Source organism: Pungitius pungitius, chromosome 7, assembly GCF_949316345.1.
Source record: "Pungitius pungitius chromosome 7, fPunPun2.1, whole genome shotgun sequence".
Classification (NCBI taxonomy): domain Eukaryota; kingdom Metazoa; phylum Chordata; class Actinopteri; order Perciformes; family Gasterosteidae; genus Pungitius; species Pungitius pungitius.
Genome location: NC_084906.1, coordinates 170,389 through 182,759, shown reverse-complemented (window position 1 = coordinate 182,759; position 12,371 = coordinate 170,389). Strand labels below are relative to the sequence as shown.

The 12,371-nt window shown below is 46.0% G+C and overlaps 3 protein-coding genes across 3 annotated transcripts in view; 2 read left to right on the top strand and 1 right to left on the bottom strand.

The window, feature by feature from the left end:
* The window catches only part of rfc4 (replication factor C (activator 1) 4), a 19,428-nt gene extending 15,664 nt beyond the window's left edge, over positions 1-3,764 (top strand). Inside the window, exon 12 of the transcript XR_009956718.1 lies at positions 3,693-3,764. The gene's annotated coding sequence lies outside the window, so the exon portion shown is untranslated. The remainder of the gene's footprint in view (positions 1-3,692) is intronic.
* On the bottom strand, positions 3,258-4,714 carry rpl36 (ribosomal protein L36). The gene is made up of 4 exons (XM_037469352.2): positions 4,679-4,714; positions 4,160-4,254; positions 3,462-3,596; positions 3,258-3,382 (listed from the first exon to the last, which is right to left on the bottom strand). The coding sequence occupies exons 2-4, from the start codon at positions 4,250-4,252 to the stop codon at positions 3,293-3,295; spliced, it is 318 nt and encodes a 105-aa protein (XP_037325249.1). The 5' UTR covers positions 4,253-4,254; positions 4,679-4,714; the 3' UTR covers positions 3,258-3,292.
* Positions 4,703-12,371, top strand: lmnb2 (lamin B2). Its single transcript, XM_037469345.2, has 13 exons — positions 4,703-5,627; positions 6,566-6,702; positions 6,803-6,959; positions 8,080-8,205; positions 8,396-8,494; positions 8,985-9,056; positions 9,133-9,258; positions 9,353-9,573; positions 9,684-9,921; positions 10,011-10,118; positions 10,481-10,600; positions 10,685-10,777; positions 11,014-12,371. Exons 1-13 carry the CDS (start codon positions 5,415-5,417, stop codon positions 11,047-11,049), a joined length of 1,746 nt encoding a protein of 581 aa, XP_037325242.2. The 5' UTR covers positions 4,703-5,414; the 3' UTR covers positions 11,050-12,371.

Below are 12,371 nucleotides of genomic sequence, written 5' to 3'. Positions count from 1 at the left end.
ACAAGCACCCGCCAAAATACGACTTGTATCTCATTGTCGCAATCAAAAGCAAGCATCTTTTTAAGGGGATCCCAACCCCCCCCCAAGCCTTTAGGAGGCTGAAAGTTACATGGAAAGTTGATGTTATCAAGTGTATGTTTGTTTGATCTGTTGCCATGATAACGATGCAGGGACGGAGCTTAACTGTAGCTTGTCTGTAGTTGATGTCTATGTTGGTTTAGTCGGGCTGTTTATATAGAGGAACCTATTTCTGATTTAAATGTCAGAATAAATTGAGAGGGAGAGAAATTTGAAAATTGTAAAACAACAAAAAAGGCTTTTTGCTACAAGAAAACTGATTAAAAATAGGAATGTGCACATGAGTTGAAGGTTTGGTTTTACTTTACCATTCAACAACAAGCAGACAAGGTGTGGTGTGCTTTCCCCCGTTTCCCTGAATGCAGGTGTGTCGGTGAGTCATACATCACACCTGTCAGTCCGTCAGTGTCTGCCTGGGAGTTTTGGCTCTGTTGGCAATCTGGCAAAGAAGGGGGTGTCATTGTGGTTCTGCTTCTCGATTCAAGATGTTCAAATAACTTTAATACACAGCTCCACCTGCCCAACTCTAACAACCATCCAGGCGCTGTAGTTACAGTCCACAGAAGTACATCTTCTTACAGGAAGCTACACCGACCAGGCACAAACCCATCTGGGACACGCTTGGTGTGGCCTTCTGTTTGGAAACCGGTTCCACAAGAAGAGGATGAGCAACCGCACAAACAAAGGGTAAACACAGCGAGTGTGCTGCTCCGAAATGTCGAGCAGCGTTTAGCTGGAACTCCCTAATTCTGTCTGTCAGGGTAATGCTGAGACTTCAACACCGACAATCCATTAGACTCCATTTCTAAGCCTTTTACAAGCACCCAATACGTGTTTAACAACAGAAGAGAGAAGCACATTTTAGAAGGATTTATAGAACACAAAGCTCTGGTAACATCTTGTGCTGTGACTTCACAGTTCGATCTGTCTTTCTCAGGCCGCTTTAGACTACTTTCTAATGTTCAAAACAAGAGGAAACTGTTTGAGCTTCTTCGCCTTGGAAACAACCTACAAGTCCACATTTCACATTTCTGTCAGAACATTTAGTCACATAAAATAGCCTTCTCATAGTGGTAGTTATTAATGAAGATAAATATCAAAAGTCAATAAATACATCATATTTATAGAGGCTTGTAACTGTTACAAGCCTAAAACTATTGTATAACTGTGTATTCAGTGCTTGTAAATACTTAATAGGTTGAGTGTCTTTAAACCAAAAAGCACGCAACAAAAACAATTAAACAAGTCAGTGATATAAAAACTGGATTTCTTGGAAACAAGGCTGGTGGTTAACTGTTTGGAGGACATGTCTCGTCCTGCTACTGTGTGTAACTTCACGTTAGTAAGCGCTTCCAAGGTACAAAGGGACTTTCAGGGGAAGCTCTTTAGTCAAGTCTCTCTGTGAGGGACAGACAACGTCCTTTTGGCTAAAGGCTACAAGCGCTTTTCTAGTCTTCTGACCACTCAGAGCGCTTTAACACTACATGACATCACTCACCCATTCATACACTGTAGTCACAGCTAGAGGAGCGATGTATGAAAAACAGACAAGCAGATACGTGCCCTAACAAGTACATCACAAAATAGCCCTGACTTTTCTGTGGAAGACACCTGTCATTGCAATGAAGCGTGCAGGCAGCAACACAACCAACTGAGAGGGAAGTTATGGCTTTTGTTAACAAGCACAAGCTGTTTCTCAAAGATTAACCTGCCATGTGGGAACCCGTAGTGGGGTGTGTGGATGTGGGCTTGCTTTTGTGTGAGGGATAGGAAAGTGAAAGAGGTGTCCCCTCATTCATCATGGCCTTCCCTCCACATTCCTCCTCTTCCTCCTTCCTCTGCTCACCTGACTGAAACATGACTCTAGAGTCATGGAACCGTGGCGTAGCGCTGCAACGTGAGAGCTCAGCTCATCGGCCTACAGCGAGCACCCTGTTCACACAACGCCTTAGAATCAGCAAACAGTAGTCGCACAAATGGCCTCCATGTTTAGGGCGGGATCCCACAGAGCACAGGTAGAGAATAGGTCATATTCTGTTGCTTATTAGAAACCTATTGGGGAATAATGTCACCTTACCCAGATGAACAATAACGTAGAAAGATTATACCCGCTGACCTATCCCTGTCCAATCAGATGGTCCTTAATACTGTTTGTACCAATACCTTTGGGGGTTTAACCCTCTTATTACCTTTGGGGTCAATGTTTAACGTCTCTAAATAGATACCTAACATCATTTCTTTTGCTTCAAATTTGATGACTTTTCCTAATTTAATGAATAAAATGAACCTGATATGTTTTGAATGTCCTGTACACATCGGTGTGGTTCACACAGGCAGCTTTAGCTGTATGAAATCAGGTCGTCCACAGGTCAGAGACATCTGCACATGCAGTAAATTATCAAATCAAAAAATCAGCATGTGAGCTCTTCATAACACCATCAATGGAAAAGGATGGACTTGAGATGACAAATAGAGGCCAGGTGTGTACGGGGAGACCTAGAAGTGACCGAGCTGCAGGCCTCCATCGGGTTGCTCTTTTTGGCAGGAATGTACAAGTCAAAAGGCAAAGTAACAGCAAGCTTTTAGGCATTAGACATTTTGTTCTGATCTGTATATTTCTCTAGTCACTTAACTGATATTTCCAGATGTTTAATGGGGTGGGTGTCTTTAAAAATGTTTTATTGAATGCATTATTTATGTAGTCAAACTGGCACAAAGTTCCTAATACATAAACCTGGGAAAAAAATGTAATCAATCATTTTCTCAGTGTTTAAATGGTTGGTATCCCAATGGTAAAATGTGTCATTTTGAAGGTAACAGGAGGGTTAAGAGGTCCAGTAGTGATATGAGGCAGCTCAGAACATAAGGATTAAGATTTATTATATTGGGAAGAAAGCAAGGCCATATCCTGCTTTTTAAATCTCATTTTAGAAAACTAGTTCCACATCTGCTTATTTCTTACGTAATTAGAACAGTAAATCTGTATTTTTATTTTCAAAGTCCAGCCTTTGCATATGGACCTCTAAAAACAGTGCGTTTGACACACAATTCAATACAGCTGTTGGACACATAGCTTTAATTGCAGAATACAGCCTGAAAAGTTTGCTATTTTAATGTCTGATGATGACCAGGGACCAGCCTGCCTACGAGACAAGGACAAAACACAACAGCAGTCTGCATTTTGTATTTACCAAACGTTTTATTAAGCGACAGATTAGTCCTTCTTAGCAGCAGCTTTCCTCATCGCAGCCAGCACGTTGCTCAGCTCCTCCCTCTTTCTCTTAGCCCGAATGTGGGTGCCGATCTGCAGAGGAAACACAGCAGCATGAGACGGACTCCAGATTAACTCTGCAGTACATTTAGAAAGCCTTGTGCCAACTCACCCTCTTCTTGATAAACTTGAGGGCTCTCTTGTCCTTGGACACCTTCAACAGCTCCATGGCTCGCCTCTCATACGGAGCGAAGCCGCACACTTCACGGATCATGTCCCGAACAAACTTGCTGTGTTTGGTCAGACGCTGCAGAAGGAGGAAAGACGGAGCTTTAAACCATGAGATGCACTTTGTCCCACGTGATTCCCTACTAACTCCATGTTGAGTTTCTTGTTTCTGTAGCACACAACACTGAACGGGACCCCCAGCCATCTTTCAAATCAGACCCGTTAGACCCGGACGCTCTGGATCGTAAAATCATTGGTACTGATTTCATGTCACGCTCATGGCCTTCTCAGCACTCCAGTGAAGCATCAATGTCATTTAGCTGACGCTTTTATCCAAAGCAACTAACAATAAGTGCTTTTCAACCATGTTACTTTAGCAAAGTGACAAACTGGAGTTTAGCATTTGACTCTGAAAGCTGTCTTTGTCTACAGTACTGCTACCAACATTTGGGACTAGTCCCAGATATGTAATATCCATGTAATGTGTACCGGGGTACCGAGCCTAGCTGAGCGGACATATCCATCACGTTAAGTTAAGGTTCCTGTGCAGCTTTAAGGACATTGTTTCGTTATCTGAACACTATGTTCGCGACCAGGTGACCGGAAGCTGTCCGCCGGACCTCGCACGAGACGGTCACTCACCCCGCGCCGGCGGCTGTGTTTGGGAGCAGTCACGTTCTTGGTGACCGGGTGTCCTTTGCTGAGGCCAACGGCCATCGGGTAGCGAATAGCCATGTCTGCAGGAGAGAAACAGCGTTACTGCATTAGAGCGGACACGTTGGAAGGACTCAACAGCAGCCCATGGCCGCGGAACAGTGCGGAACCCCATCGGCCCGCTGAAGTACAACGTTACGGTGCACACAACATGGTACAGAGTTACTGTGGTCACACGGCCGGTGGTACGATAGAACAACGAACCCCCGGACGGGTCTTATATTAGTCTTCGTACGTAAGGTACAGTGCGCGGAACGGAACATGGAGGGTGGTTTGTCACCGACGGGAACACAACGTCCATCGTTTAAATGGTGGCTGTAATACCACGCTCAGTCGCCAAGTTAAGTCATTGGTTCGCTGTAGTTTCAGTTTTCTTAAATAAAAACAGGCGGATGGCGGAGATCTGCCATGGATTTTAGCCTATATCTTGTAACAGTGAAGTCTCACCTGCTGTCTATGATGGCGGTCAAACCGGAAGGACTGCTTGAAGAGGGAGGCGGGGTTTTGAAAGGTTTGACCCGGAAGACACTTCCGGTCGAGCAGCGCCCCCTACCGATCGGGAATAGGTACTGTTGGTTCAATTGTGGTTCATCCTGGCCCGAGCACCAAAAACAGATAAGTCTGAATATATTCTCTTAAATAATGTATTTTGAACAACAAAATAAATCCTTCATTGATTGCATTTAAAACATTTGGGAAGGTTTTCTGGTAAAAACAAGTTGCTTTCATCGAATATTGTTGACAGGCTTGCTATGTTTGGGCAAAACTAGAGTTAACATTTGTTTTATTGAACTAAATAAAGCGATGAGGGACTTGTACTTGCATAAAATGCAATTGACGTTTCTGTGGTTGTAGATCTTTGACAATAATTCGTGTGCGTTCGTGTATTTTTTATTTTATGTCACAAGTTAATGTTATCCGTCCTATTTCGCCCATCATGCATTGCGAGACCGGAAGCAGCTCTGCTTTTGGCGCGGTCTGGGTAGAGGCGTCGGCCATCTTGGAATCACATCAGCGTTTCAGCGGCTTTTATTCTGAGGCGCTGCATGACCACCGACTCGTTGCCTGACCTGCTACCGCCGATAAGGGAGATTCACCGGTTTGTTTACGTGCGCAGTACACCCGTGTACCGTTACTGCCAGCGGAGCGAAAAAGCGGACTTCAGATTTTTGAAAGAACCGTCATGGCGACAGCTACCCCAAGCCGCGAGGCTGGCCGGACGGCGGCCTGCACACCCCTCTCCCCGACCCGGATCTCTCGCCTACAGGAGAAACAGGACCTGCAGCACCTCAACGACAGGCTGGCCGTTTACATCGAGCGCGTCCGGTCCCTGGAGCTGGAGAACGACCGCTTGATGGTCAAAGTGTCGGAGAAGGAGGAGGTGACTACTAGAGAGGTGAGTGGAACCAAAAGCTGTTCTTCCAGAGATCCATATGACGTAATAACTTTAACGATGGATGCATAGTAACCAACCGCTGTCATGGCTGCCAGTAACGTCCCTGGTTCGTAGTTTTCTATTTTTCATATGTAACTATACGCGAAAGGTGGTTGGAGTATTAAAGAAGTACACACGATGGCATTCATCCAGCCGCATTCAAACGTACCGGGAAGGTTAAGGCGGCTGCTTCTGCGCGCCAATCGGATTCAGCGGGTCGATGTTCTGATTCATTCGTGTGCTGCGGAACCACGAAGGAGAACTCATGCGGGTTGAGTCGGGTGCTTATAACAGCATTTTTACAATTCAGTACAAATCAAAAGTGTGGAACTGCTTTTATCCCCAAACCTGGAACTCTAAACAACCCAGGCTCCTCCTTTTCAGACCATACATCACATTACATCACATCACATGTCATTTAGCTTACGCTTTTATCCAAACTTTCTTACAAAAAGTGCATTTCCACATAGAGATACAAACTCGGAAGGACAAGTAACAAGAAAGTACAATTTTAATCAAATAAGCAGTTTCAAAACATGTTATAGAAAGTGCCATTATAAGTATAATTTAAGTGCTACCATTTGTTTCGGTTTTAGTCAAGTTAGAGTCTAAAGACCCACCTGCCTGTAGTCCAGTAAGGACACTGGGTCAGGTTGCATGTGAAACCAACATCTTTTCAATTCACGTGTGTATTTATTTATTAGATTTAGATTGTTCTTTGCTTCATTAATTGTCTGAATGTAGCTTGGAGAAGCCTTGTGTAATATAAGCCCGTCCTAATGGCTCCTGTCCTGGTGTAGCCAAGCCGTCCATCTAAAGCCACTATCTGGAGTTAACTGCAAAGCTCTACGTGTGTTGGATTGTTGGGTCTGCTAATCACTTTGACCTTTCCCCTCCAGGTGAGTGGCGTGAAGGCTCTGTATGAGGCAGAGTTGGCTGATGCTCGACGGGTTTTGGATGAAACTGCCAGAGAGAGGGCCAGACTCCAGATAGACCTGGGCAAGGCACAGGCTGACGTGGAAGAAGCTTCACGCAGGTGATATGATTCAGCGTTTCATGTCCTGGTCACATGGAAGGGCAGGCCGGCGGCAGTATGAAGCCATGACTGATCTCCTCCCTCTGTCCCCATGTTCCAGTGCCAAGAAGAAGGATGGGGATCTTGCTGCAGCTGTTTCCAGGGCCAATGGTTTGGAGGGCCAGCTGCACAAGAGCGAAGCCGCGCTCTCTACAGCTCTGAGTCAGAATGCTGCTCTGACTTCTGAGTTGGCGGATGTCAAGAGCCTGCTGGCCAAGGTGAGGAATGCAGTCTGCTAGGGACAAAAAGGTGGTCTGAGTGAATGCAGTGTGCTTTTAATTAATAGCATTCCTACAGGATCTGTGAAGAGAACGTTGTGCTCTACCAGACCATAATGCAGCAGAACTGAGCACATTTAAGTCCTAAAATCAATTTTGAGGTGCCTGTACTTCACTTTATATTTCTTTTAACTTGATAAATTACTAATTGCCTTCAATGTCGTCAATTGTTGTTTCCTGTTTTTAATTGTTCCCCAGATGCTACCCATCCCTAGTGGATAATTGTAAATGTTAGAGATTTGTAACAGGCAGCCGTCACTCACAGCGAGTCATCTCATGTTGCCGACCGTCCTCGGCTTGTTGAAAGAAAAATATTTGTGTGATGTGTGGCGTGTGAAAACATGCAAAAGCATGTGAGTCACACAGAGAAACCGTGAGAGATGCAGCCTGTAGCTGTGTTTGTTGGTTTGACAACAACTTTCCTAACAGTCAAACATCAAGTGCAACACAAGACAAAGCAAGACAGCAAATAAGTTACTGAATAGTCAGCAGAAATATAAACATGCAAAATGACCTACAGTTTCACTCGTGTGATAATGAGGTCACAACATTGTACAAAATAATACACACTAGATGCAATTTTCATTGTCGTTTTTCAATAAAGGGGAGAAATTGCCCTTTAATTATGTACCCAACCCACATAGCTTTAGTTTTTATTTCCACCTCAAACACACATTTGTAAAATGATATAACTCATACTCATGGAAATAACTGTAGTCATATAGTCAGAAAGGCCTACATAGCCATTTATAATCAATGCTATGATTTTCCCATGTCGTTTTCATTCAAATACTAATGTTATAAATTCCCTTCAAAAAGCTGGGAAGCAACAAGCTGCTAAAAAAGGGAACCTTACAGAGGTTTTATTTATTACCATCATAGATGAATATTCCAGTATCTTATTTGTGGTATCAGGTATCGTAGTATTTTGGCAGGTATAGTTTTGGTATCGTGACGACTCTATAGCCATTGGTCAAAACGTGCATGAACCCTGTTTGCAGTAGATTTGAATGAGCCTGTTCAAATGTGGTTAGTGTCCATGTGCTGATGTTGCTTATAGGCAGAGGACAGCCATGCTGTTGCCAAGCGCCAGCTGGAGGCGGAGACACTAATGCGCGTGGACTTGGAGAACCGCTGTCAATCACTGAGTGAAGATCTGGAGTTCAGGAAGGGCATGTTCGAGGAGGTAAGCGTGTGTAGGCCCCGTTGTGGAAACAGTGGTTTCCTTTGTTCACTATTATTCTTACAGAAATGGATGAGTCACTGGTCAATAGTTAGAACATTGTTGATTCTATTATTCCTGTTTAGAGAAAAGAACCAATGACAGGTTGTTGTCAGTGTGTCACAGGCTCTCTGCTCGTCTTCTCTGTGTTCAGGAGGTGCGAGAGTCTCGCCGCCGACAGGAGCACAGGGTCGTGGAGGTGGACTCTGGCGTCAGACACGACTACGAGTTCAAACTGGCCTCTGCTTTACAGGTATGTGGCCATGAACACATGAACTCCCAAGGGGTGAAACGGGTTCTTTCAGTGGAGAAGTGTGGTCTCCTCTGTGAGACTCGCTAAGGGACTGGACAGTGAAGAGAGAGGGAGGCGCTGGTCCTCACAAAGATCACATCCCCTTTTCTCCTTGTCTCACTCTAGCGTCCCCACCCCCACAATAAGAACTCTTAAGATAACTGCACATTTTGCCAAAAAGCAACATGTTTGCAGGTATGCTCGTCATATCCGTGATATTGAATGTACTCATGATGTTGATGTGTCCTTGAACACACAACAACGTCAGCAAAGACAAAGCTCCAAATTCCAATATTTTGTGTCCTTTAAAACCTTAAAATTTTCTATAAACCAATTTAATTCAGTGTGCTAAGCAGCTTTGTGGCTGACGACGTCATTGTGTTACTGGAACAATTAAGCAGGCGCTTTTACTAGATCGTTGGTACCAATCATGTTGGTGTGATCCCACCAGGACCTGAGGAGGCAACATGACGAGCAGGTCTCTGTGTACAAGGAGGAACTGGAGCAGACCTTCCAGGCCAAGGTGAGAGACCCGCCGCTAGTTTCTGTTCAGAGCTGCACCTCTGCATCACTCACTCTCTCTCTCTCTGCCACTCCAGTTGGACAACGCCAAAGTGTCCTCTGAGATCAATGACAAGGCCATGGGCTCGGCCAGGGAGGAGGTGCTGGAGTCCCGTATGAGAATAGAGAGCCTGGGCTATCAACTCAGCGCCCTGCAGAAGCAGGTACACTCTCCGCTCCTTGTGTTATTGCGCTGCAGGAGGTGTGTTGGCTTGATGGCGGAGGGCTCATGCTAGTGGGTCGCTCGTATGTTGTCAGGCGGCTGCCTCTGAGGATCGCATCAGAGAGCTGGAGGAGATTCTGTCAGCAGAGCGAGACAAGAGCCGCCGTGCCATGGAAGGAAAGGAGCTGGAGATGAGTGAACTGAGAGAGCGGATGAACGCTCAGCTCAGTGAATACCAGGAGCTGTTGGACGTGAAGCTGGCTCTGGACATGGAGATCAACGCATACAGGAAGCTGCTGGAGGGAGAGGAGCACAGGTAGCACCCCCACACACTGGCAGGGTTTCCTCTTGGTTTCCCACTACATGCAGCCATTGTGTGGCTGTTTGGTGCTTTCTGATGAGCCCGGCGGTGGTTGCCTCTTTCAGACTGAAGCTGTTCCCCAGCCCATCTGCTCGGGTCACCGTTTCCAGGCTAACGGGATCTTCCTCCTCCCGCTCCTCCAAGAGGAAGAGGGTGGAGGCTGAAGCTAAAGGTGTGGCCGAGAATGCAAGAGGAGAGGGGCAGCTGCTGGTCTCAGAAGAAGCCTCAGCCAGCGGAGCAGTCACCATATCGCCTACTGACATGGACGGAAACGCAGTCACACTGACCAATGACACGGCTCAGGTGAGTAAACAGGCATTCTGCTAGGAAAGAGGAGGCGGATCCTGGCTGGCAGAGCAAAGCTCTCCATGCTGACCTTCTCTGTGTCGTAGGACCAGCCGCTGGGAAACTGGAGGCTGAAGAGACGCGTCAACGACGGGGACGAGGTCGTATACAAGTTCTCCCCAAAGTTTGTCCTCAAGGCTGGACAGGCTGTCACGGTGAGAGATACACAGAGGACAAGTTCTTACTCTTCATGTTTGGGGGTCTCCACACCTCAATGTAGAACCACTGAGCAGGCTTTTTGCTAATTTAATAAACTAATAACTCTGTAAACTCTCAATAAAGAGCATTTTGTCATTCAATGAGGAACTCGATGAGTTTAGGATTTCCATGTATGACTATTGCTATATGCTATTGACACCCCAGCCTTATTTAAATATGATTGATGTGTATCGGGGCTTCCACTGATTCTACGGCCTCAGCTTAGTCTCCTGAGCTGATGAGCTTAGTGAGATCCAAGCTAAGCAGCTGATTGGTGTTTCAGAGGGAGAGATTAGGTTCATGTTATTTCTGTGTGCAGGTGTGGTCTGCTGATGCTGGTGTGGCCCACGGTCCACCATCTGACCTGCTGTGGAAGAGCCAGACCTCCTGGGGTACCGGAAACAACATGGTGACCACTTTGGTCAACGCTGATGGCGAGGTAAAGGTTCCACATTCTGGACATGGGTGGCAGCCAATCGGCTGCTTGTGTTGGAGTCATGTGGTCTGACTGCCTGTCCTGCAGGAGGTGGCCACGAGGAGTGTCACTAAGACTCAGGTGGACGTCGAGAACGGAGAAAATGATGAGGAGGAGGAGGAAGAGGAGGAGGCACGGACAGTGAGTTCCATTTCCGTCATAGAATTTGGTTTCAGTTTGTCATTGAACATTGAAGTAAGTAGTGTGGAAGAGAGTATTTGACACGTCCTCACGCTTTGAGGCACAGAAGGGTCCTTGGCCTTAATGTTGTGGGTCATTGTGGGCTGGAAGAACCATGCGGGGTCCTGGCTGAGGGAAGGAGGTTGTGCTCCGTCACGTCGCCATGCATTGATGTAACGCTTTGTGTTCCTCTACAGGGGAAGGTGTCCTCCAGAGAGTGTGCCATCATGTGAAGCCTTCCCTTCCCCGCTCTGCATACTCTGTTTGTTTGTTTTCCTCTGGAGCCTCCCACATTTCCCCACCTGTTTTCTTACTGTTCAGGGCAGTGTACTATAGTAATGTTGGACAGCTGGACTCCTGCTGTGGTCAGTGTGAACACTGTGCCAACGTCTGGATCCCAATCATGATGCGTGGTGTCAGTGAGTCCTACCGGGCTGTCTGCCATTCATGCGCTTCACATCCTAACAACGTACCACTTTTTATTCGACCTCTGAGAACCTCTTCAAGTCTTTCCCTATAACTTCTTCTTTTAGTGTGGTCCCTTCTGAGTTCTTTTTGCGTCTTCTGTAGAGAGGACAATTGTGAAATCCCTAAAGTCTCTCACAGCTTTTCAGTCTCCTGCATTGCTGGACATCGGGGGGGAACTTTTAAATACTGCAGTGATGTGGACAACTGCTTTTTAAAATGTGTAGGCTGTACGATGAGTATGAAGAGCTTTGACCATCTTAGCTGGCATCCAGACCTTTGACACCTGGTCCTGACATGAGCCGCCGCTCTTCCTGGCTTCTGCAGAGAGCGCTGGGAGGCGGGGCGCCCATCTGCCGAGTCGGTCCTGGTGTCATTCCTCTTTAAGAGAGCGAGGATGAGAAGCTGCAGGGCCTAATGAGCAGGTGAACCCTGCCACACTGGGGTCAAACTAGTGTAGGTCTAGCTGAAGTCCTGCTGTGACCGATGGGTTGTTCTCACCTGCAGAGCGGAACATGCCAGCCATGTGTGCCATTTGATTTTCTAATGTGTGTATGCCGTGCTTTACATTGCTAGTTATTTTTTTATAGAGTGCTCATCTATGTAATCACTTTTTACACAGTATACTTCATTTCTTATATTAGTGTTTGGGATTTACCTTTTTAAGATACAGAACACTACTGCTGCAGTGTAATGACTGACTCTGAGGTAACTCTGATCTGATTGGGTGGTGTAATGATGATTCAGTCCCTCCAGGTAATGTGCACAATAATTCAAGTATATTCAGTGGATTCAAATGACCTTTTCATCACAACTGGTCTGACTTTTCGATCTCGATACTCACCGCTTCCTTTGGTCTACATGGGGGCTCGTGGTTGCATGTTAGTATGCAGGAGTCTTCCGTTCACTCTTCAAACAATAGCACACTTTAATGGTGTTTTTAAACTGCAATCCAAATAGAACCAGCTGGTGTCCCTGGAGGGGCTGTCCCATGACCGCTCGGACCAGTTCTACATTATAGATGTTACTTTGATGTTTCTGTTGATGATTAACTACTTTTTGTACACAATAAATGTTTTACATATACAAA